Source organism: Mercenaria mercenaria, chromosome 13 (assembly GCF_021730395.1).
Source record: "Mercenaria mercenaria strain notata chromosome 13, MADL_Memer_1, whole genome shotgun sequence".
Classification (NCBI taxonomy): Eukaryota; Metazoa; Mollusca; class Bivalvia; order Venerida; family Veneridae; genus Mercenaria; species Mercenaria mercenaria.
In genome coordinates, this window is record NC_069373.1 from 75,429,534 (window position 1) to 75,456,385 (window position 26,852).

The window sequence follows — 26,852 nt, forward strand, 5'->3', positions numbered from 1 at the left end:
TTTTTTTTGTTTTGTTTTTGATTTTTTTGTTTAACGTCGCACCGACACAATTTATGTCATATGGCGACTTTCCAGCTTTGATGGTTGAGGAAGACCCTAGGTGCTCCTCCGTGCATGATTTCATCACGAGCGGGCACCTGGGTAAAACCACCGACCTTCCGTAAGCCAGATGGATGGCTTCCTCACATGTAGAATTCAACGCCCCGAGTGAGGCTCGAACCCTCATCGATGAGGGGCACGTGAATAATGTGACATTATACATATGTGTGTCTTTTATTGTAAATATTAGATCAAATATGATAGAACTGTTTCTTTGCGCATGCATAGCGGCAAATGGTAGCCTTTGTTTATACACGCAAGGACCGGATATGCCCGCAGCCGCAGCACGTTATACTATGATTTTGTACTGTTTGTTCAACTGTGAGAGTGCAGCAAATTCATTTATTCTTGAATTGATTTTACAATAGTAGTATACACAGCAAGTATTGTTTGGATTCACGGTGCCCGCAGCAGCACATTATGATATGATTTTGTACTGTTTTTCAACTGTGAGAGAGCAACGAATTCATTTATTCTTGAATTGATTTCACAATAGTAGTATACACAGCAAGTATTGTTTGGATTCACGGTGCCCGCATCAGCAGCACATTATTTTTGTACCGTTTGTTTAACTGTGAGAGTGCAGCTTTAAAAGTGTTCACCATTTACTTTGAAAGTTCTATGGGGGTCCCCCTGACCCCGCTGGATCCGCCCATGATCTGAAGGATTACGCCGATTTTAAATGATCGTTGCTTGTGACTCTGTGGACGGACCGTCAGGGGAGGTAACTAGAGTCACGGATTGGGAGTTAGGACTACATGATATCATACTTTTATGACGTCACTACTCAATTACAACTGAGCTTATTCGCTCGCAGAGATCAAAACGACCTTTAATAGAGTTCTGCTTAAACCGGTGCTAGGGGGCGGTAAAGGTGTTGCATTCTTGGTTGCTTTTTTTGCTTCCAAAGGATCCTTTTACAGATTTTATTAATTATCAGAACAGCAATCTTTAAGTGCCGTACAGCGGCTCTGAAAAGCCTCCCCGTACTTGGATTCAGTGTTGTTATATTTTCTAGTCCTTTAGGATCACGGAGACCATTCAACATATATGTAATAGAGTTCCGCTTAAGCCTGTGCTAGAGGGCGTGAGAGGTGTTGCACATTTCATTACCTCTCCTGAACAGACTAAGTCAAACCGAGTCTGTTATTATTCTTCTTGGTTCCATGGGATCTTTTTACAGATTTTATTTACTGCTTCGCACATAAGTCAGTACGACATTTTTATCTTAATATTGCTTTTTAAATGACGTTTTCTACCGTTTGGCACTGGAATAATTCATATATAATGGAACAGAAGTAGACTCTTTATGTTACAACAGTATGGGAAAAGATATAAGCCAATCATATTTTATTTAAAATTCACATTCAGGCTGTTTGCTATAAGCTAATACTGCAAATATGTAGACCGTGTTATTATTATACATACAGAGGTGATGAGAAAATGAATGATCCATTACATTATACCATACCCGGTTTAAAATAGAATACCACAAATTTAATAAGTTTATTAAACCTTGATAAAGGTATTAAATCACCGTTAAAGTATTTTCCTTGTTTGTTTGCAACAGCTGATGAACAGGTATAAGAAAAATGACTGAAATGAAAATTACTGGGTGACTGCGTTCTTAGAAATTTGTCTTTTTCTGTCAGACTTCCTGGTAAGATTAGGATCATCACAGTTCAAGGAATGAAATTATGCGCTAGTTTTCGTTTTGCGTGTGCATATTCTCACGTTGACAAACCTGTCACGATGATGATGATAGATCTGCATTGTTAATCAAGAGTTGAATTTCAGTCACTTTAAAACTTAAACGATAATCTTTTTGATATATCTTAACTGGCAAAATGACTCATTTCAGACAGGGAAGATGTTTCATCATACTAGTTTAACTTTTTTTTCTCCTAATATTAATGTCAAGGCTTGTTAAAGTTCAAAAACTGTATGCAGTTGGTGTATATATTCATTCATTTTTTAAAACAGAAAGAACATTTTTATGACCAAGTTGGAACTTAAGGATGTAGGAACGAATTTTTTCTAAAGTTAAGAATTATTTTCATACTCAGTGTGCTTGAAGAACATTAGTTTCCAAGACAAACAAGAGAAGAAAAAACACAAGTCACCGAATATGTTTACAGAATTACCCCACTCACATTATTTTCAATAGAAAAAAACGTATCTAGATCTACAAAAAAGTCTGACGCTAATATTTTCAAACTATTTTGCAGCTTTAATAACATAAAAAATGCTTCAAATGGAAGGGGAAAAAACGTTGAGGTAACGGTGCATATAAGAGATTTATTTAAAAAAAAAAACTTTTAAAAATGGTTAATTTTGATATTTTTTTCTATATATAGATTCATTTCAAATATGATTTATCATTATATGTATCAGTCAAGAAAATAGCAAAACCAAGCCTGATCCATTTTGATAGATATTTGAAATTACAAATGGTACAAAAGTGTATTTTTAAAACATGCTTATTATTCGAGCACATGGACTAGGCCGGTAGGTCAAAGGTCTCAAGGTTACAGCAACGTCAAATCTGTCTGTTATGTTTTGTGTCCAGAACATAACTAAATAATCATTCAATGTATTGATTTAAACTTTGCATGTAGATCGGTAGCAATGTGTCGGTGTCCAGAGCGCATGAACGTGGCCAGTAAGTCAAATGTTAAGGTCACAATGCGCAACTTGAAAACTATTCAGGGTTTTCACTTTAAATTTGTAAAAACATTCACTTTCAGCTTCTTGTGCCTATGCTTCCGCATACAAACCTCCAACCCCCAGTTCACTGCCAAAATACGTCCCTCCTCCCAAACAGCATCCAAGAAAAAATCTTTAAATTTTACATCCTTTTCCTCTGACCTAGAAATTCAATGGTATATTACCACGTTTTGTGGAGCTCTTGTTACCCATTTCTACGAATTCGGAACAAAACGTGTACACATGTTGTATTTGATATTATTCCCTGTTAACCGATTTAAATTTGATCACGTGTTTCTTTAGGAAAACGTTCGTTTGTCCTTTGGGCTTCTTGTGACCGGGAGTTATCGAATATGTACACATTCTAAGTTTACATTGCAACAAAGACTTTTGTAATATCTACGGTCAAGAAGATCTTTGTTAAAATTAGTTTTAATATTGTGCACGAGGAAAAAAAGACATGTTTAAAGGATTTAGTTTTTCTCATAAGTTGCAACAATTAAAGAAGCAAAGTGATGTTAACAATGGTGAAAACGGTGGACACCAGTACAGGTGAGGACAAATTTTAACAGCTGACTAGTTGAGTAAGTTGCATTTAATCAGATACGCGAGGTCAATCACTGGTTCCTCCTTCGAAAACTACTTAAACTTTTCCGGTTGGAAGTAACACACAAGTGAAATTTACACACACGCAGACTTTCATTAATACATCAATAACGACTTTAAACGTTATCAATATCTCTTTATGTTTTGAAAAGTTGGGATATTAATAATAAAATTACAAGTTTTATACTGAAACAGCTGTTGAATAATTCTAGATTTTAATAATTATTATAATTTTATGATGATAATGATGATAATAATGATAACAGAAATCACGACAACGATGATGATAATGACGATGATGGTGAAAAATGGTAATTAGAAGTTCAATAAAATAAAAAAAAATAGAAAATGGTAATAATTTAAAATTGTAATAAGATAAGAAAAATAATAATGATTTTAACAATTATCGCAATTATGAAAAAAAAATAATGCACTATTGACGAAATTCTAGATATGTCCGACGCTTGTAGCGAGGGGTCATCATAGAAGTTCAGTTTCATAGCCGATAACAAAATATTAAGTGGTCGCATCTAGACAATATGAAAAATATAAGTATTCCAGAAGAAGGATATGCGACTGGAAAGATTTGGAACTACACTGTAGTTTTTGCTTCTTTCAAACTTTCCTCTCCGTTTTTTGCATTTGATTTTTCATTATTTCTTTCCAGTCGCATATCCTCCTTCTGGAATACTTAAGGACAACAAAATCCTCTTCGCTTAATTTTAAAAGGAGGACAAAAACCACTTCTTATTTTAACAATAACAAAACCCCCTTCGCTTTTTTTCACAAGGGGAACAAACAAAAAAAAACTGTGGTTTTATCCTCCTTGTAAAAAACGCGAAGGGGGTTTTGTCCGCCTTGTAAAGTTCAGCGAAGGGGGTTTTGTCCTCATTGTAAAAAAGATGAAGGGGGTTTTGTCCGCCTATGCAAAAATGAGTGAAGGGGGTTTTGTCCACAGAGGGTTTTGTCCGGATGCCCAAAAGCTCAGATGTCATGAGAAAACAAGTGTTAAACAGCAGGGTAAAACTGCACACACCACTATTGTTTGTGTCTTTCATTGTTGTCTGTTTAGTTTCTATAGGGTTTATTACACTTGCATTGTTCCCAACATCTCAGATATTTAAACAATTGTATTTTGGCGTATCTTAAGTTCAAACACGTTTCCGTTTTAGAGGGTTTTATTGTTGAGTATACAATTAACTAAATGCAACTCTTAAAAACTACTAGATGCACCTTTACAACATCCTCGTATAGGAAATATATCTATGTGAAAACATACACAAATCTAACTCTACCACAATATGTATTGTTTTTTATTTTATTCATTTAACAACTTAAACACATTTTCAAAAATGCACAGAAATAAAATTTAAAAACGAGAAAACGTTTAAAGGATGTATAATGATAATAAAAACAAACAAATCACGTCAATCTGCATGAAATTTTATTCACATTCTGGGGTGAACCTATTTTCTTACAAATAGTATTTTTATCCTGTTTTGTGAGAAAATTTTCACATTCATATTTGAAATTTTCTCACTTCTCAGTGAGATGTATTCCATATTCATTCAAAACAAACAAATATCCTCTATTTTCCCGTTGTCGTAGCCAATAGCGCTTTAATTGAAGTAGTGAATAATGACTTCAAAATATAAATATTTATAATCGAGACGGTTTACCTTGAGTAAAAGCGGGACAAACGCTTTCGATTTTCATCGTAAAAAGCAGCAAAAACAGCAAAATTCTTATGTGTGTCCGTAACATAAAGTTTGTCAGTAATTAAGTTTTAAAGCCTTCTTAAGAAATATAGCATTTATTTCAAAATATCTAAAAAAATATTAAAAAAATTGTTGTCAAACGATCTGGAGGAATACCGCTTTAAGTGAGCATCGAGGGTAATCTGACTTGTTTTGCATACCACTAATCATTCGCCGAGATTCAACCGTAGCGATGTTACAACCCATTTAGGAAGCTAATTATATTCATAACTGGTTTGTAGCTAAAAGTGTTAAATCAGGTAATGATCAAACAATACATATTGTTTTCCATTCTAGTATAAAAGGATTTTTCTGTTCAGTTCAGCATAAAATGAAAGGAACCAAACGGTTCAATAGCTTTGAACTCGTATCCTGGATGGCAATGATTCTTCTCCTTGGAGGTGATATACATAAAAATCCTGGCCCTAGCCCCAAAAGGTCTACTTCTTCTTCTGACTCCTCATTAACAATGATAAATGACTTCTCGAAAACCTTGTCCTTTGTTCACTATAATGTCCAAAGCTTTGAGAAAAAAGGACATCCTAGAAGGTGAGCTGGATCTCTTTGATATCATATCTCTCACGGAAACTTGGCTAGCAGCTACTACAGACTCTGACGCTCTACTGTTTCAAAACTACTGGCCTCCCTTTCGTAAAGACAGGGGTACTGATAACCATGGTGGTATCCACGTCTGTCTGAACAATCAAATACCGGCCATAAGGAGACCTGATTTGGAAGTACATGGAGTAAGTATATGGATTGAACTTCAACTTAAAACGAAAAAACTTCTCTATGGAACTTTCTATCGTCCTCCAAATTCTGCTCCATATGTTCTTACTCAAATAGAAAACTCGCATTTGATATCAACATTTCAGACATAGTTGTGGCCGGTGACTTCAATCACGACATGCTTAAACCTCTCACTTCAGCAAAGGTATTAAATATAACCTCACAGTATAACATGTCTGAAACAATACAAGAACCTACACATTTCACTGAAACATCAAACTCACTCATAGATCTGTTCCTTGTCTCTTCTTCATGCAAGGTGGTCCTTACTGGTGTTGGAGAACATTTTTTGGATCAGAACACTAAGTATCACTGTCCAATTTTCTGTTGCCTTGATTTTACAAACCCACACCTTAGAACATATAAGAGAATGATTTGGCAGTATAACCATGGAGATTACAATGGCCTCAGACGTGAAACTGCCTGGTTTTCCTGGGAAAACCTTCAACATGACAACATTGACACATATGCTAGCAACATTACAGACACTATCAACAAAATAACTAAAGAACATATTCCTAATAAAATAATCACAATAAGACAGTCATCACCACCATGGTTCCACAACGAGATAAGAAATCAAATCAGAAAACGCAAAAGAGCAGACGACAAAGCAAAAAGATCAAATAACCCACAGCACTGGCAAACATGCAATCAAATCAGAAATAAAACAACAACTCTACTAAGAAACGCCAAACATAACTTAACTGTGAAACTCGCAGATAAGCTAAAAAAGAGGGGTTAACTCCAACATACTTCTGGAAAACCACTCGAACAGTTTAATTCAAAATCGACAAAAAAAACACTGGCATACAAATAGTTAATGACAACGGGACATATGTAACTTCAGACACAGACAAAGCAAATCTATTGAACAACTTCTTTCACTCGCAGACAAAACTTAATGATAACAATAAACCCCTTCCAAACGCAAATAGAAATATAGACATACCACAGCTAAACAACATTGAAATAACACCACAAGAAGTAGCATCAGTACTAAAATCATTATCTACTAGTAAGGAATCGGGTCCAGACTCAATAAACAACAGAATACTAAAAGAACTTTCGCAAGAACTAGCACATCCTCTCAGTCATCTCTTCAGCAAATCATTACAAACTGGAAAAGTACCTTCCCAGTGGAAATTAGCACACGTCTGTGCAGTCTTCAAGAAAAACGATCCTACCATAGTTTCAAATTACAGACCAATTTCTCTTCTAAGCACTATCAGTAAAACTCTTGAACGAATTATACACAAACATGTTTTCAACTTCTATATTGCAAACAACACTATTACATCTCTTCAATCTGGCTTTGTTCCCAATGACTTAACTACAAATCAGCTCATCTCCATCTATCATACATTCTGTCAGGCTCTAGATGAAGGAAAGGAGGTACGTGCTGTCTTCTGTGACATCTCCAAAGCCTTTGACCGCGTCTGGCATCGCGGTCTCCTTCATAAATTGGAAGCTACAGGTATAGCTGGTCCCTTATTGAACTGGTTCTTAGACTATCTCTCTGGGAGAAAGCAAAGAGTGGTCCTCTCTGGGGTTTTTTCTGATATTCTACCTGTAAACGCGGGTGTCCCAGAAGGCTCGATTCTTGGTCCTCTACTCTTCCTTGTATATATCAATGGCATTGTCCATGATATTAACTCTACTATCCGCCTCTTTGCAGACGATACCAGTCTTTATATTATCGTTGACAACCCATATAACTCTGCAATCACACTAAACTCTGATCTTGATAAAATTTCCAACTGGGCGAGTACCTGGCTTGTAGATTTCAACCCGTCTAAAACAGAATCTCTATTACTATCTCGTAAAGCTAACAAACCTTTTCATCCACCACTTACTATGAATGGCGTTCCAATTCAAGAGGTAGAATCTCATAAACACCTTGGTGTCACTTTTGCCAACGATGGATCCTGGCATGAGCATAACTACAACATCAAGATAAAGGCATGGCAAAGGGTAAACATCATGAGAAGCTTTAAATTTGTTCTGGATAGAAAATCACTGGAAACAATCTATACTGCTTTCATAAGACCCCTTCTCGAGTACTCTAATGCTGTCTGGGACAACATAACTTATGTTGTCCCAGACAGCATTAACTACCCAGAATGAATTCGAACTAGAAAAGATACAACTGGAAGCCCTTCGAATCATATCAGGGACCACTAGATTAGTCTCCATCCACAATCTGTACAAAGAGACATGCTTTCAGCCTCTAAAAGAACGAAGAAGGAAACAAAGGCTAACTCTTTTCTATAAAATGACAAACAATCTCACTCCATCTTATCTATCGTTATTAGTACCTAATCTCGTTGGGAACACGACTGCTTACAACTTAAGAAATGCTCAGGACCTTAGACCTATACATTGAAACACACAACTCTATTCTAATTCATTTCTGCCTCAAACAATATCTGACTGGAACCAACTATCCATTGAACATAGAGAAGCTCCCAGTCTCAATAGTTTTAAATGTAAACTTAACACGGATGTCAAAAAGGTACCATGTCATTACTACTTGGGTGATCGAAAGTCTCAAATTCTCCATACCAGATTAAGGACACACTGTAGCTCCTTAAATGAGCACCTCTATTCAAAAAACATTATTAACAGTCCTCTTTGTCTATGCGGGGAGGTTGAAACGACGCACCGTTACTTTCTCAAGTGTCCTCGATACCAGAGGCAGCGAACACAGTTACAAGATAAAATTAGTCCTATCACAAACATTACATTACCATTCCTCCTATTTGGTGATGCAAATAGTCCCCAAATCAATACATCTGTCTTCACTCACGTTCAAGAATACATACATCAAACCAGGAGATTCATTTAAGACCTGCAAACAACAAACCTAGAAATCCCACAAGAAACCCCATCCCAAAGGCAACCAAACATTCTCTCTCTCTCTCTCTCTCTCTCTCTCTCTCTCTGTTCATATAATTTTAACATTCATCGGCTATTTCCCAATTGTCCTAACGCATTACATTTAGAAGTACCACTTTTTCTATTTCATGTCGACAATCGACTAATATACAGTTAACTCCAAATTCAGATCTCTTAAAATATTTAAATCTTGAAAAGAATTGTCTGCAAGCATGCATTAATTTTACAATTAATTGTTGTCACTGCAATTTAATATATACATGTTTTCGGGAAAGAGTTTCTAAAAAAGCTTATTAGCTTTCTACTCCATCCCTAACTTTTGTAAATATGTATTGTAATTAAATGTTATTTGATTAATAAATATTGTTTAAACCAAAAGGGCTTAATAATACACTTTTATAATCAAGTGAAGGGGGGTTTTGTCCTCCTTATAAAAAAGATGAAGGGGGTTTTGTCCGCCTATGCAAAAATTAGCGAAGGGGTTTTGTCCGCAGGGGATTTTGTCTGGATTCCGTCAGGTGCACCAAAAAAAATGCAAATAAACAATTAATTTATATTTCAACGTAAGTAAGGCAATATCTTCAAGGGCGTTCATCTTTTGTCAAATGAGGAAAACTTTTAACACCTTCTAGGAAGCTAGTCTCGTTAGATCATGTTACTAGGTATCAAACATAAATGGGCTTTAAATACATGAACCCAAGGACGCTCTTTGTTATGGAAGGAGGAAAAACATGGTAAAGTACTTTGGCTGAATATGTTTAGTTTCAAGACAAAAGTTTATTATGCTAACTTGTACACATATTTGTACATCGTTATATACAAACAAAATTATAAATGTAATTCGTATAAGTCCGTGAACTAAATACATGTTGTAAGAAAATATATACAGACAAATATATGGTATTATTCACATCATGTTTCTAGGTGCGCGTTTATCAAGGTTGGTTTTAGGTGCGGTCATATTAAATATGACTTAATTTGACTAGAATGAAAAGTTGCTCAGACTAGTTAGTAGACAATAAGTTATCCCTGCACCCAGGTTTAAAAAGAATACATTCTCTTTGGTCCAAAGCGTAAGCTAACCAAGCTTGGATCAGCGTCTGTAAACTACAGTGGTCATAGTATAAATAGTTTAGACAGCTCAAAAACCTAGGATTATCTATAGACAGTTTTTTTATCAGGTGACTCAATTGTTCACAATATTTTATCAAAGGTCAATGGTAAACTTATATTGTTATATAGACAAAATAGATGTCTGGATTTTAACACAAGGAAACTTTTATGTTCTGCACTTTAACAATGCCATTTTGATTATTCTTGTTCGTCCTGGTATGAAGGTCTGGATAAAGGTTTGAAATACAAATTACAGGTGGTGCAAAACAAAAAAAAAATAGATTGATCAAGGGTTACTCTCATAGGGTTATGTTAGTTGGCAAGATTATGTTCACCTAGATACGTTAAATGTAGAAAATAAAGTGAAGCAATTACGAATCAATCATATGCATAGAGTGTTTTATGGCACTTGTCCTTCGTACTTGAGTGATAATTTTGTTAAAAGTACTAGATCCACTCAGAAGAATTTTGTGTTACAAAGTATTAATGATAACATTAGTAAACATTTTGTTATACCGGATCTAAGGAATGAAAACATTAAAAGTGTTAGTAATATTAAAACATTCAAAAGGTTAGTTAAGAAATTTCTTTTAGATAAACAAATTTCAGAAAGTGATTTTGTTTACTACTGATCTATATGTGATATGTGTATCTGTGGTAAATAAGTTTGACACTAATGTGATAACAAAATAGTGAATTTGATGAATTCTATGTAATATGTAATACTTTTGGTAATCCCGTGGAAATCTGGATATTTCTTATATTACATTTTTCCTTTCTTACATTGTATCTTTTAGTTGATTAGCATGGACCCCATTGGAAATAAGCTTTTAGCTAAAAGGGATATCCGTAGGTCTCTAGATTTCTCTAAAATATAACACTCGGCTTAGAATTTTCTGTTTTTGTCGAGCCCGCTTGTGGAAGCAAAGACATAGTTGTCCAAATGGCTGTTCGATGTATGTGCGAGCGTCCGTGCGTTCGTGCGTGCGTCCGTGCGTCCAGATTTGTTTGTCCGGACCATAACTTTGACATGCATGGAGCAATCTCGTTTATATTTGGCATGAATGTTAACCTCAGTGAAACGGAGTGTCATGCGCAAACCGCAGGTACCTATCTCAAAGGTCAATTGCACACTTGGAGGTCAAAGGTTAAATTCAATAATGACTTTGTCCGGAGCATTTCTTCTTCATGCATGGAGGAATTTTGATGTAACTTGGCACAAATGTTCACAACCATGTGACGGAGTGTCATGTGCAAGAACCAGGACCCTAGATCTACACTTAGAGGTCAAAGGTCATATACAATAATGACTTTGTCCGAAGCATTTCTTTTTCATGCATGGAGGGATTTTGATGTAACTTTGCACAATTGTTCACCATCATAAGACGAAGTGCCATGTGCAGGAACCTAGGATTACTTCCCTTTGTTGTTACTATAAATAGCTTATATTGTAAGTTTTTTATTACTGGTCGTAGGGAAAAATCAAGACCACTTTTCTGTAGTACAATATGCATGTTACATTCAGTTTTGAGGTGTATTTTGACCTATCTCTACTGGTTTGGATTTTTGTGTGGACTTAGATTTTTTTAAAGATTTACTTCCCTTTGTTGTTACTATAAATAACTTATATTGTAACTTTTTGCAATCATTTTTCATTTGACATAAACATTTGCCTCAGTGAGACAGGGTGCCATGTGCAACTCCTAGTCCTTTTGACAGCTGGCGGGCTCGACATGTTGCCGGTGAGCATCTAGTATTAAAAGTATACGTTCTGTCCTAGTCTTAAATATAGATTTGTTTTCACTATTTATAGAAATTGGTTTTTAGCTCACATGCCACAAAGTGACAATGTGAGCTTTTGTGATCACGCAGCGTCCGTCGTCCGTCCGTGCGTCCGTCCGTGCGTAAACTTTTGCTTGTGACCACTCTAGAGGTCACATTTTTCATGGGATCTTTAGGAAAGTTAGGTAGAATGTTTATCTTGATGATATCTAGGTCAAGTTTGAAACTGGGTCAACTGCGATCAAAAACTAGGTCAGTAGGTCTAAAAATAGAAAAACCTTGTGACCTCTCTAGAGGCCATACTTTTCAATGGATCTTCATGAAAGTTATTTAGAATGTTTACCTTGATGATATATAGGTCAAGTTTGAAAAAGGATCACGTGCCTTCAAAAACTAGGTCAGTAGGTCAAATAATAGAAAAACCTTGTGACCTCTCTAGAGGCCATATTTTTCATGGGATCTGTATGAAAGTTGGTCTGAATGTTTATCTTGATGATATCTAGGTCAAGTTTGAAACTGGGTCAATTGCGGTCAAAAACTAGGTCAGTAGGTCTAAAAATAGAAAAACCTTGTGACCTCTCTAGAGGCCATACTTTTGAATGGATCTCCATGAAGATTGGTCAGCATGTTCACCTTGATGATATCTAGGTTTAGTTTGAAACTGGGTCACATGCCTTCAATAACTAGGTCAGTAGGTCAAATAACAAAGAAAACCTTGTTACCTCTATAGAGGCCATATTTTTCATGGGATCTGTATGAATATTGGTTAGAATTTTTATCTTGATGATATCTAGGTCAAGTTCGAAACTGGATCAACTGTGATCAAAAAGTAGGTCAGTAGGTCTAAAAATAGAAAAACCTTGTGACCTCTCTAGAGGCCATACTTTTCAATGGATCTTCATGAAAATAAGTCAGAATGTTCAACTTGATAATATCTAGGTCAAGTTCGAAACTTGGTCACGTGTTCTTAATAACTAGGTCAGTAGGTCAAATAATAGAAAAACCTTGTGACATCTCTAGAGGCCATATTTTTCATGGGATCTGTATGAAAGTTGGTCTGAATGTTCATCTTGATGATATCTATGTCAAGTTTGAAACTGGGTCAACTGCGATCAAAAACTAGGTCAGTAGGTCTAAAAATAGAAAAACCTTGTGACCTCTCTAGAGGCCATACTTTTGAATGGATCTTCATGAAAATTGGTTAGAATGTTCACCTTGATGATATCTAGGTCAAGTTCGAAACTGGGTCATGTGCCATCAATAACTAAGTCAGTAGGTCAAATAATAAAAATTCTTGTGACCTCTCTAGAGGCCATATTTTTCAATGGATCTTCATGAAAATTGGTTAGAATTTTTATCTTGATGATATCTAGGTCAGATTCAACACTGGGTCACATGAGCTCAAAAGCTAGGTCACAATGTCAAATAATAGAAAAAAACGACGTCATACTCGGTTTAAAACTGGGTCATGTGGGGACAGGTGAGCGATTCAGGACCATCATGGTCCTCTTGTTATATGTTGTGATATTTTTTTTATTGACTCGTGTTGTATTTTATGCCATTGATCTTAAATGTCAATAAATAAATAATTAAATAGAATGAAATAAATGGCCATAGATATCATAGAGAAAATGACTGAGAAAAGTCAAAGTGTTTATTAATAAAATCAAGTAAACCTAAACACTTTAGATACATATGTTACCGAAACCTTGTGTCAAGTACGGAAGAGCAAAAATCGACCCTTAGGTTGCTATGTTTGAGCATGAGGTGTCGATTTTCTTCCGTTTCTGGTAGTATTTACGACGCCAAATGATTGTTAACTGCTTTGCAGACGTTTACTTGATACCCTTCTTTCTGTTTTTTCATCGGACGGCAAATTTCAATTGAACATATGAGAATTGGGGGATTTTTTGTGCGTTTAGATCTGATTTAAACCTATTTTATTCCTTCCTTTTTATGATAACATATACAATGTACAGATACAGAAAATATACAAAACATTCTAAGAAAATACCACAAGTGCGTTTACACGGGTATAAATCATATTGGGACCTCTTGCAAATCATACAAGAATCGTCAGCGTATAAACCCACAACAAGAGGGCCAAGATGGCCCTAGGTCGCTCACCTGAGAAACACATCATAACAGAGTAAACATGCTTCCCAGATGACACATACTTGAACTTGGCCTAGATTTCATCAAGGCAATCATTCTGACTAAATTTTATGAATATCCAATGTAAAATACAGCCCCTACTGGTACACAAGGTTTTTCTTTGATTTTACCTAGTAACCTAGTTTTTGACCCTAGGTGACCAATATTCGAACTTGACCTTGATCTCATCGAAAGAAACATTCTGATCATACTTCATGAAGATCCGGTGTAAAATGCAGTCCCTATTGCATACACAAGGTTTTACTTTGATTTGACCTAGTGACCTACTTTTTGACCCAAGATGACCCATATTCAAAGTTGACCTAGATTTTATCAAGGCAATTATTCTGACCAAAATTCATGAAGATCAATTGAAAAATACAGCCTTTATCACATACACAAAGTTTTTCTTTGATTTGACATAGTGACCTAGTTTTTGACCCTAGATGACCCATTTTCAAAATTACCTAGATTTCATCAAGATAATCATTCTGACAAAATTTCATGATGATCAGTTAAAAAATACAGCCTCTATCGCATACACAAAGTTTTTCTTTGATTTGAACTAGAGACCTAGTTTTTGATTCCAGATAATCCATATTCCACCTCCTCCTGGATTTCATCAAGGCAATTATGCTGACTAAATTTTATGAATATCTAATGTAAAATGCAGCCCCTATTGCGTACACAATGTTTTCCTTTAATTTGACCGGGTGACCTAGTTTTTGACCTCAGATAACCTATATTCAAACTTGACCTAGATTTTATCCAGATAAACATTCTGATCAAATTTCATGAAGATCTGATGTAAAGTGCAGTCCCTATAGCGTACACAAGCTTTTTCTTTGATATGACCTAGTGACCTAGTTTTTGACCCAAGATAACCTATATTCGAACTTGACCTAGATTTCATCAAGACAATCATTCTGACCAAAATTCATGAAGATCAATACAAAAATACAGTTTTTATCGCATACACAATGTTTTTCTTTGAACTTGGCCTAGATTCATCAATGTTATCATTCTAACAAAATTTCATGAAGATCAGTTGAAAAATACAGACTCTATCGCATACACAAGGTTTTTCTTTGATTTGACCTAGTGACCTAGGTTTTGACCCCAGATAACCCATTTTCGAACCTGGTCTAGATTTTATCAAGGCAATCATTCTGACCAATATTCATGAAGATAAATTGAAAAATACAACCTCTATTGCATACACAAGTTTTTTCTTTGATTTGACCTAGTGACCTAGTTTTTGACCCCAGATGACCCATTTTCGAACTTGGCCTTGATTTTATCTAGATAATTATTCTGATAAAATTTCATAAAGATCAGTTGAAAAATACAGCCTCTATCGCATACACAAGCTAAATGTTGACAGACAGACAGACAGACGACAGACGACGGACGCCGGACATCTAGCGAACACAAAAACTCACCTGAGAAGTGCTCAGGTGAGCTAAAAACAGCATATAATTCTTAAATATTTTTCTTTTGTTTGGAAAACAGGATAGGATAGCCAAATTTTAAACAGTTCCACAAATGTAACTTAGTGCTCAGTATGCATAACAGTGTAAAAAATCTGATGTAAAGTTTCAAAACACAAATCCTTTTCTTGACTAAAATTTTATTAAACGTCTTTCAAATCTATTTAAGTTATCCCATTTCATTATAGTGAAAGAGGAATTCAACAGGACGATAATTACAAGGAGTTCATGGGATGGATCACTGACGGCGGCCTCAGATATGCGTATGCGATGCACCACGGCACATCAGAAAATCTTTACCGAAAGAAAGTGGATAAAGAACATGAACGTCACGTGATAATTGTTGGTGCGGGAATGGCAGGCTTGTCTGCAGCTTATGAATTGGCTCAAATTGGTCATAAGGTAACGAGATGATCTTAAGTCATTTGGAACGTTTACTTTTATATTAATTAGTGATACACGTTAAAATAAATAAAAAAATTTATTACAGACTCGTTTCTATTCCCCGTTAAGTTACACTGGTACCGAAAACGTCAATATTTTCCATACACTGACGCCTGAATTTCATATCGGGTGGTTGACGTCATTTAGTGTGTGTTGTTGCACTATTTCTTTTATTTAGTTCAGTATTGTCAATCCTATTCAGGCTTTTGAACAAATTCATAATATTTACATTATATATATAAGTGTAGATGCGTATGTAATAAAAAGGTTATTATCTTTGCATCAGAAAATATGCACTCGTTCTTCAGCGGAAGAAAATTGCGCTCCTAAAGTCGCGCAATATTCCGCTGAAGAACTCGTGCATATTTCCCGATACAAAGCTAATAACCTACAAGTATTTCTATTGCAATACGTATTTACATTTCGATGCAGTTTTAAATCAAACTTTGTCGAAATGTTGCCAATAAAACGACACGTATGGAATTGGTCATAATATAAACATGTATGGTACAGACGTTAAAATAGTTTACACGTCTTTAGTACGTAGTAATAAACCCGGCAATTCATTTATTGTATTCTTCTTGGATAAATGTAAAGAGGGTCTCCTTTCTGTTTAAGCAGGTCTACATGACAGTGTTGTCTAGACAGAGTTAACGTGAATTTACAGTGGAAAAAAGAGAGCATGTTTATGGACGGTTGTCGAAATGCAAGTCTTCAAGCCCTGGGTTGAACAGAACTCAATATTTATACTATTAGAAATAAATGATACAATTCAGAGACATCCGCAGGTGTATTCATACACCTATTTACAATAATGAGTTTGTCCTAAACGAGAACTAAAAAGACTGAGAGCTCCATCAAATAAAGTCGTTGTACACATTTTAAATGGTCAATATTTTTTTTTTGTGTTCACAGGTAACAATACTAGAGGTACAGTCCCGTGTTGGAGGTCGCGTGAAGACAATTAGAGAAGGTTTTACTGAAGGTCTTCATTCTGAAGGTAGTCTCTACAAAATCACAATCTACCTTTTTTCGTCCTTATTCTCCACAATCTGAAATCGTTAACAGTTAGTATGATAAAGCCCTTATTGATGACCTTTTTGCAAACTCTTAAATTGCAAAAAACAAACAAACAAAAAACTGCAATTATAAGGTGAGCACGCCTCTTTCCGCCAGAAGTACCATATCATAAACAACGCAACATTGCAACGATACTCCCTGAGGAGGCCAGATTTTAGAAATACGACATTTATACATAAAAACAAAGTTTTAGTTCAAGAATTATTATTGTGTGACCTATGCCATGATATTTTTTGTAATATTTAATGATGTATCTTTACCTCAAACCTGCTTCTTCTAGTTTCTAAAAACTGATATTAAACGTCAAGTGTTGTCGTTGAAATATCTGCCGCTTATGTTGAAATCCCATTTAGTTATTGTACTATTATTGCACATTGACCTATAATTGGATTATGTTTATATCACAAAATTGTATTGCTAATGCTCAAGTTGATAAGCCTTATATATATTTTAAACCACAGCTGGGGCGATGCGACTTCCTCCGAATCATTACCTGACTTGGCACTACCTAAATTTGTTCGGTGTAGAGACTGTACCATTCCAAAATTACAACGAAAATGGATACCTATGCTTGTATGGAGAAAAGATAAGAATGCATGGTAAGTTTCGGGGGTTTCTTGGAAAACAGAAGTACCAAAGGTGTCCGATCAGTTCTCTATATATTTTACTAACAAGATGAAAATTGACTCTACCCCAAAGTTTAGATATTTTTCTTTGTGTACATTTTATTTATAATCCCAGGATTAGCTTTGAAAAGTTTCAAGAGATCTCAAGGAGGTGGTCATACGTCTTGTTTAGTTTAAAATCACACCGTCACAATTTAGGTCATTTAGTAAATTTTCCCGTTTTTTGATGGTCAAGGTAGATCCCTTGTGTCAGGTCGGGCATTAGTTCAGGCACGAGCGTACACCTGTTTGGAACCATCAGCATTCCATAAGCTATTATAGCTTCCTCAAAGGAAGAATTCTACATACCAAGCCAGCTTTTATATTAACATAAGTCAGGAGCAAGCGATTCAAAGTCAGCACCATTAAGATCATTAGCCAAGAACATCAGACGCCAAGAGTATATATTTCTTTATACAAAGAAGAACTCAGCTGAAGTAGAAAAGCCCTAAATCGCACACTTCATTGGTTTAGAGCCAATAATTATGTTTTACTTCTTAGGTAAATGGTTTAAATTATTTTGCTTGTGTCTTTCGATCATTTGGACTGTCCGTCGATGAGCAATTTTATCTCTTATCAATGACAGAGTCTATAGTTGCCAAACTTAATGCAATGATTGTAGATAGATGATCCTAATTAAAGTTTTTGGTAGATACGTATAAGTGACAATGGCCTTGTGGCTGAATACGTTTTCTGATCATGGTTTAAATTATTAAAGAACACATACCCCGATATGGAAATTTTATAAGCCAGCGGATGAACTATGTGGTTTTCTGGGTCATTGCTTCATAATATATGTCATAATGACCTCGAGACAGATATCAATTTCGTGTCAACAGCTAGAAGATCCTCAAATGATTGCCTCCAGCCGGCAAATTACGTCTCAGTCATTTGTTTAAAGGTACATGTAATCTTTAGAGAAAAACACATTATGCGAATAGTGACGAGCTATCTTTAGGGCCTACGGCTTTTAAACTTCATTGAACAAAACACGAGCGCTTTCGTTAGAGGAGACAGAATGTCATCAGTTAAGTTTACAGTTGCGTGTATGACCGTGAAGTGAGTGAATTAGACTTTACGGCGAGTCGACACAAAATGCCGTATATCGCCAAAAAACAAGAAATTATAAAGCATCTTTAAAAACAATGTTAAAATGTATAAACATATATAGGGTTATAAAGTAAATTATAATGCATGTCTAGTGTATGATCATGAAGGTTCGTAGGATGATGTTAATGGTCTATAGATAAAACATATCGTACTGAGGTTGAAAGTCAAATCACAGGGACCTTCAGGCTGCTTACGGTTTCTTATCAATAAATGTTACTGAAGAACACTCCCTCTGGTCATTGAATAACTATAATAACTATATGGTCTGTAGGCAAAAGGTCAAGGTTACATAGTACTTGATACGGATTTGTCATATGCATTTTGCAAACAATAATTGTTACCATCACAAACTTCAAATTTTAAAGGTGTGATACAAAAGTAATGTAACTTCCTTTCAGACTGGAAAAACAACAACAAAAAGTATAGTAACAAATTCTGGCCAGGCTGGGACGATAATCTAACTGAGGCAGACAAAGAAAAATACAGCATTGATGGAATACGTAAGTGATCCATGAAATTCTCTTATTTACATTAAATGTCATTTCACATGATATATTGTTTTGTTTTGAATGGCTTTTGGTGCCTGCTTTTTAATTTTGTCTTTTGACAGTTCCTGTGATACGCAGGCTCTATAACCTCAGATCCCCTTCCTAAATTCCAGTTTGTTTAGTTCTGCCCATTGTTTTCTCGTTTGGGACAAACCCATTCTTTTATCTGGGGACCAAACGCCGCTCTTCATGGAATTATACGCCTCAACACGTGTATCATTGAAAGTTCCATGTTCACCGCCGTTTATCACAGCAGCGTTGTTTGTGCCGTGTGGCGGCCGTAAGAAGTCTCCCCGTACATTCAATCAGGGCTGTTATATTTCGATCTTCTCAGATCGTTCAGCACGACCTTTATGTCGTGTTATTGTTACTGTTTAGTTTCTCAACATGACCATTTCGGCCTGGGTTGTTCCAATACTCCCGCTTCGTAGCCTTGGGTATTGTATAATCACCCCTTGGATATGGTGCCTGCTTTTTAATTTTGTCTTTTGACAGTTCCTGTGAAACGCAGGCTCTATAACGTCAGATCCCCTTCCTAAATTCCAGTTTGTTTAGTTCTGCCCATTGTTTTCTCGTTTGGGACAAACCCATTATTTTATCTGGGGACCAAACGCCGCTCTTCATGGAATTACACGCCTCAACACGTGTATCATTGAAGGTTCCATGTTCACCGCCGTTTGAATACATCTGCGGATGTCTCTAAATTGCTCTTTGTACTATTAGCATGTGTAAATGTTGAGTTCTGCTCAACCCGGGGCTAGAGGGCGTGGGCGGTAACATGCATTTCCACTACCGTCCATGAACAGGCTCAATCAAACCGAGCCTGCAACATTTTCGTTTTTGTCGTGTTGAGCGACCTGTGAAGTTTCCACTTTTCTCTATTTAGTTAGCTTCTCTTAAATCATATTAATCATAAGAACATTCTCCTAGTTCGGAGATCGAACTCGCCACCTTTCTTTTTATAGTGATAGCATACTAAAAACTTCAAGAATGAGGTAAACATAGTTCTAAATGTCCTATGACGTGCAAACCCTGCTGGCGGGAGGGCTGGACTTACATACTGATAATACGTTAGTCTTCCATTCTATAAGTTTCATAAATCAGTATTATATCAGAAACATAAATGAGATATTAATGACTTTCAGTTAGTTACTACGATGCAACAATGAAACCGATTAAAGCTGAACTAGGACCCTCTCCATCAGAAAAGAAATGGCATGACTGGTTGCATAAATGGAGTAAACTTTCGACAGAAGATTTCTTAAGAGGGTATTGTGCCGATGAAATGAAGTGCTCTCCTCTTTCTCCGTGGACAGAGCAAGCCATTGAAGGCTACAAGGTATTATATGCGAATAACTACATTACTGTTAATCAAAAGAAATGATATGAAAATTTCCGTCAAAGTTTAACGAATTTTAACTAAAGCATAATAAGCGTCAGTTAGAGTTGTAAATGCAAATCGGGTACAATGTATATGATTTTATAACCGGTGCTAGGTGGACATGCGGTTTGTTGCAATTTTTATTAACTCTAACGAACAGAATCAATCAATCCGAGTTTGCTATTATGTTGCCTGGTTGCGTTCCATGCTTCGAAGGATCTTTTCACAAATACATATGTAAAGTTGTATGTAGTTACGTTGAGAAAAGTTGCGTGATTAATTTCCAACAATTTTGGCCCCAAATAATCAAATTTGTATGAGGATCCTTTTAAACAGCTCAACCAAAAAAATAACAAGAAAAGCACATCCCCGTTTTGAGTCAGTAAGTTTATGTCAAATTGACGATTACTGGAGAAAGCCAAATTTTAGTGTTAATCTACTTATCAAACTTTTACCATCGTAGCTTTTTTTACTGTTAACTTACTTATCAAACTATTACCATCGTAGCTTAGCGGTTCAGGTTGCTAATTTTCTTTCACTTCCCCTGATGGGTTCAACCGAAGTGCCATCCGTGCTTAGGTCAGGCTCAGAGAATCCCCTGAGATCTTCTTCTATCATCAAAGCATGGCCTAAAATTGTGTTGGTGTCTCTTAAAATCCAACAAATGAATCTCCTGCCAGTCAATTTAAAACGAACATTATAACTGTCAGACGTATTGCTTATTTAATAATTCTTTTGTAGTATTCATCAGTTATATATTCGAATTACAGGTTTCTACATATACACCTACACTTGGTACGGACATAGCAACACATCTTCGAGAGGATCTTGGAAAATGGTGGCAAGATCCTCTCAAAACACCTAAGCTTGGAATGGACACGCTGCCGAAGGCGTTCACTAAAAAGAATGAAAATGGCTGGAACCTGTCCGTCGATCTCTTGAAACGCATCAAGTTTGGAATCATGGTAACAAAGGTGGAAAACGTTGAACATGTTAAGGACAAGAAAGCCAAGATGGTCAAGGTCACTGGAGAAAACATGAGTACGGGACACAAGGAAACATTTGAAGGTGATGCCGTTATTCTGACATTACCGCTACCAATCCTGCGACAGCTCGATATACCGTTCAGCATTGAAAAACAAAAAGCCATTTCGCAAATTTCGTATGCTGCCTCTACAAAGATTATGCTGCAATGCAAGAAAAGATTCTGGCAGAAAGACGTAGGTCATGGAGGTTTCAGCAAAACTGACATGATGATCGGACAGTTACATTACCCGGATTACAACGAACAGTCCGTCCGAAACTTTGTTTTGACAAAATTTTGGGTTTTTGAAAGACAAGAAAAGTAAAAATGATGTCGCACATAAATAATTATATTTTTTTTTAAAAAAAAAAAAAAAAAAAAGAAAAAGCAATATACACACTTAATTCTCCGTTTTAAAAAATATCTTGTATGATTTCAGGATTGTGACTGTGGACAATAATCCAGCATTAATAAGGCGCCCTCCTCCCTTCTTAGTCTTTGTAAAGTGTAAGAAATCAGTTTAGTGTAATTGTTTTTCATATTCTCTACATAACATCAAAATTGTCTGGTAAATGTCCCGCAAAATTTAAGTGCATGTTCAGAAATCGTATATTTGAGACAACAAACCTGCATAAACTCCTCTCTCACTAATTATCCGCTTAAAAGTGGCACAAATGACAGTAACGCTGTGATCGCGGCGAGGTATTTTTGACCTGAGGCGCTTGGCATGCGCATGTAAACGCGAGATTATCTCTAGTTGCCATTCTGTGTATAGTATTAATACGTTAATTGCAGAGTGGTAAAAGATAATAAACAAACAAACAAACAACATTTTATTAGCAAACATCGACAAGAACTTGCCTTTGGCTAATGAACAGAAAAAAGAAAATACTGATACAATAGATATGTAATCATACATGACATGTTATGAATATGTTGATAGTAAGTATATAATAGCATGTACATTATAGCGGCAGCATGAACAGAAAAAGGTAATATTACCTATTAACAGTTATCATAATTCTAAGTACATAATTACACCTCTGCATGTTCTGATACTATTGCTTCTTTAGGTATTTACAAATATTCAAAATAGTTTTTTTGTATTTGAACTCATCAGACAGTTAATTAAATTGACATTTGGCCACGAAATGCGTGGCAAAAATTTGGTAGGATATTAGAATAGTTTTGACAAGTCATTAAGAAGTGATATTCCGACTCAACAAACATTGTAATTGCAATTTCGACACACCCTATTTTTCTATCGGTTCCTACGTATCTCCCAGTTTCATAGCTAGTAGAATGAGCTGATATCTGAAACAAGTGAATAGTTTTCTCAAATAATCATTATCATAAAATCAAGATACTTTTCATATTTAATTCAGTTTTAAATTTTACATTATAATTAGTTTGTCATACTATGAACAATACACTCCACTCTTGTTTAAACTGATTTTTAGTCTGCATTTCAATTATTCATAAGTGATGTTCTCTTGAAGTTATGCCACAAGTAGCCGTATCCAAGACCATCAATAAGAAATTTAACATTTTTTGCCCAAAAAGTACATCTTTCATTATATAATTCTTCGTACTGAAGTTGAAAAATCTTATACATAGCGATCCTGTATCATTCCTTATTTTCATCCAATAATTTAATACTTCTCTTTACATAAAACAGATATAGGGTATCTTCCAAGTTCTCCTAAAACGGCCATATTTGGGGTAGATGCTTTAACTCAAGAATCTTTTTAAGAACTTCATTGAATTCTATCTAGAACATCTGTGTTATAAATGCCAAAATTTCTGCACAGTATAATAAATCGGCTCAACCATTCTGTCAAAAAGTAAAGTTTAGTTTTAACGTCAAATTTTATTCTGGAGAAAATAGAATATAAGCTATTTTACCGCCTTTAATGCCTGTTCTGCTAAGGATTTCATTGCCTCTAGCATTGACCCATTGTATTTAAAATGAACTCCAAGGTAACAAATGTTTCAACAATTTCTAATTTCTCGTTATCAATGTACCAGTTATGATCAATGGTGTTTTCTTTTTCTAAAAACACAAATTTTTGTTTTATTAACATTTATCTTTAATCCCCTTTAATGGAATACATTATAAGCTATCTAACTGTGCCTGGAGGCTTGCGCACTAGTGGTAAACACGACATGTCGTCCGCAAATAATAACATATAGATATTTAAATAATTTTAAGTCAGTTTCTGTCAGTGAATTAAAATCGAGATTGGTAGTAACATCATTTACGAACAATATAAAAGTATGGGCGAGAGTGGTTCCCCTTGTTTTAAAACAGTGAGACATCGAAAAAATCAGACAATTTTGCATGTATCTTTACACAAGCTGAAACTCTTTCATATATGGCTTTTTACATATTCACCATTTTGCTACTAACACCAGTATCAAATATTTTATACCACAATGCATCTCGAACTATTGTTATCGAAAGCCTTTTCATAGTCGATAAAGGCACAATAAGAGATTTATTCTCTGACAACATTTTTTGAATTAAACTATGCAATATAAACACACAGTCAACCGTACTTCTATTAGTACGAAATCCAAATTGCATAATCGTTAAAAACTGTCATATTTTCACACCATGTTATCTAATCTATTACGCAAACATAAAGAAAATAGTTAGCTATGGTATTGATAAGTGAGATTCCTCTGTAATTATTAGGATCGTTCTTTTCCCCTTTTTGTGAATGGGGACAATGATTCCCTTTGTCCAGCTTAAAGGATACACCCATCACTATTATTTTATTGAAAATTTGAACTAGAAATGGTGTGATAAAAGGTTTGGCATCAATGAAAAATCCGAGACAACCAAATCAATGCTGGTGCCTTATTTCTAGACAGCGAGGAAATGCACTTATCAATTTCAGCTGCATCAAAAGGCTTATCTAAACTATCTACTGTAATATGCTCAACATCATTATGAGTAAAGTCATTCAGTATTGTACCATTTTGCGCTGGCTTTATTTAGAATATCAGCAAAATATGCCGAAAACTGCGTTTCATTAACAGGAATACTGTTTGAACTTTTAGCGTTTCTATACTTGTTAACTTTTTTCCAAAACTGTTTAGGTGCTTTACGGCTTAATTCAGAAAAATTCTGTTTTTCTTTATCAAAATATTTATATTTAACTTTACGTTTGACATTGCAAAAATGTTTCCTGCTCTGTAGAAAACTCATTTTATTCTCTATACTTGGATTCAGATTAAATTTTCGTTTTTCAGTGAAAAATTTAGCTTTTGCATTTCTACACGCCTCATTAAACCATGGGCTTTTGCGCTTTTTATACTTTGTCTAGCTGTCAAAGTTTTACCAAATACAGCAAATGAACATTCATACATGACTTCTGAAAATGTTGATATTTTCGAATCTAAATCTCCTTGATTACTAACTATGTCATTGTTATGTCAATAATATCTGTCGTTTAGATTCGAGCACATTTAACAAATCTGTGATCTATTTGAATCCCATAACAGTTTATTGTATGTCATTGAACTATGCTTCAATGACTTATGTACATCATTTTGACAAACAATATTGAAGGTAATAGGGCAATGATCAGAATACTCCGTTAAGCTTAAAACGACATGTCCGATACGTATTCGAATTATGTATTTCGTAATTAAATAGTCCACAACACTTGCTCCGTTCCTATTTCTATTAACACGTGGTATGTATTGTCCCCCTTTTCTAGCGCCCGTTAGTAATTATTTAAATCATGCTCTTTGCACAAGTTGTTAGCTTATGACCAAAAGAGTTTATAACTTTATCTTTAGATTTTCGCTGTTTTGGGGGAGAATAAAAACTTGGTACATCTACATATCTGCCAAGATTAATGTCTTCTACAAAATCTAATGCTTCTCCGTACGACTGTTTAAATCGCCGCACAATACACTTCTCCCAACGCACTGTACCGTAAAATATCATCACTCAAATTTTCGAAAAAGTCGTATTCAAATAAAACAGACTGATTATTTCTATAAACAGGTGAATCCTCGGGCGGGAATGTAGCACGCGCAAATATAGATATTTTTCTCTTCGTTTGCTTGGATGCACTTTAATCTGACCCATACGATACCGTTACGATTAATTTTCACTAGGTCAATGTTACAGTTTAATGACTCCTTTACATAGATTAACAACTCCACCGCTAAAGCGTTTAGCTTTTTTATTAGTTTTCGGCTCGGACAGTTAAAGGTGTTATCCTTTTATATTTATATTAGTGATATTGGAGTTCCAAGTTTCAGTGAGAATTATGATGTCATATTTCGATAAATTATTTATGAACTCTTCATCGTTTTAATTTATTACACAGGCCTGCACATTCCACTGGAGAAATGATATCGAATGTTCGCTCTGTTCCTAGCTTTCGGAGTTCCCTGCGTCATTTCCACCGCTCGCGCCGTTGTTGATCGCCTACCTTTAATAAACATATACGATCATATGAAATGAACGCGTCTAAGCCGTCACGTCTCGCCTGGATTAATTCGGGAACAGCTGTCGGCGTCGCTCCTGAATGGCTTGGGAAATTGATCACTGACCCTAAAGCTTGTGTTTTTCATTTTGTCATACACTTAATTGTTTTACAAGTAATTTGTCTTGGTAAAAGTTGACTTTGCCACTATTGGTCTGTTTTTGCCCGAGGTGTGTTTTCCGAGACGATGCGCACGATCGATCTTTATTCTTTCATGTGCCATGTCTATTTCTAGGTTGGTTTTGAAAAATGATGACGCACATAAATAATTATAGTTTTTTTAAAAAAAAAAAAAAAAGAAGAAGCAAATATACACACTTAATTCTCCCGTTTGGAAAATATCTTGTATGATTTCAGGATTGTGACTGTGACAATAATCCCAGCATTAATTAAGGCGCCCTCCTCCCCTTCTTAGTCTTTGTAAAGTGTAAGAAATTCAAGTTTAGTGTAATAGTTTTTCATATTCTCTACATAACATCAAAAATTGTCTGGTAATGTCCGCAAAATTAAGTGCATGTTCAGAAATCGTATATTGAGACAACAACCTGCATAAAACTCTCTCTCACTAATTATCCGCTTAAAAGTGGCACAAATGACAGTAACGCTGTGATCGGGGCGAGGTATTTTGACCTGAGGCGCTTGGCATGCGCTGTAAACGCGAGTTACCCTTTTTCCCTTCGTGTATAGTTTAATACGAA

General features: G+C 35.4%; 1 protein-coding gene across 1 annotated transcript; it reads left to right on the plus strand.

The window, feature by feature from the left end:
- The first annotated feature begins 3,099 nt into the window (after nt 1–3,099).
- LOC123530240 (putative L-amino-acid oxidase YobN) lies at nt 3,100–22,170 on the plus strand. Its single transcript, XM_053520988.1, has 8 exons — nt 3,100–3,357; nt 15,583–15,796; nt 16,754–16,838; nt 17,380–17,517; nt 19,092–19,193; nt 20,387–20,580; nt 21,393–21,913; nt 22,086–22,170. Exons 1-8 carry the CDS (start codon nt 3,266–3,268, stop codon nt 22,168–22,170), a joined length of 1,431 nt encoding a protein of 476 aa, XP_053376963.1. The 5' UTR covers nt 3,100–3,265.
- Nucleotides 22,171–26,852: the final 4,682 nt, after the last annotated feature.

Bases quoted from the DNA above. Each gene is read 5' to 3' on its own strand.
- LOC123530240 (XM_053520988.1), top strand. From the start codon at position 3,266: ATGTTTAAAGGATTTAGTTTTTCTCATAAGTTGCAACAATTAAAGAAG. The intron at 15,797-16,753 runs GTAACGAGATGA...TTGTGTTCACAG, and splicing joins TGGCTCAAATTGGTCATAAG to GTAACAATACTAGAGGTACA. The intron at 19,194-20,386 runs GTAAGTGATCCA...AATGACTTTCAG, and splicing joins ATACAGCATTGATGGAATAC to TTAGTTACTACGATGCAACA.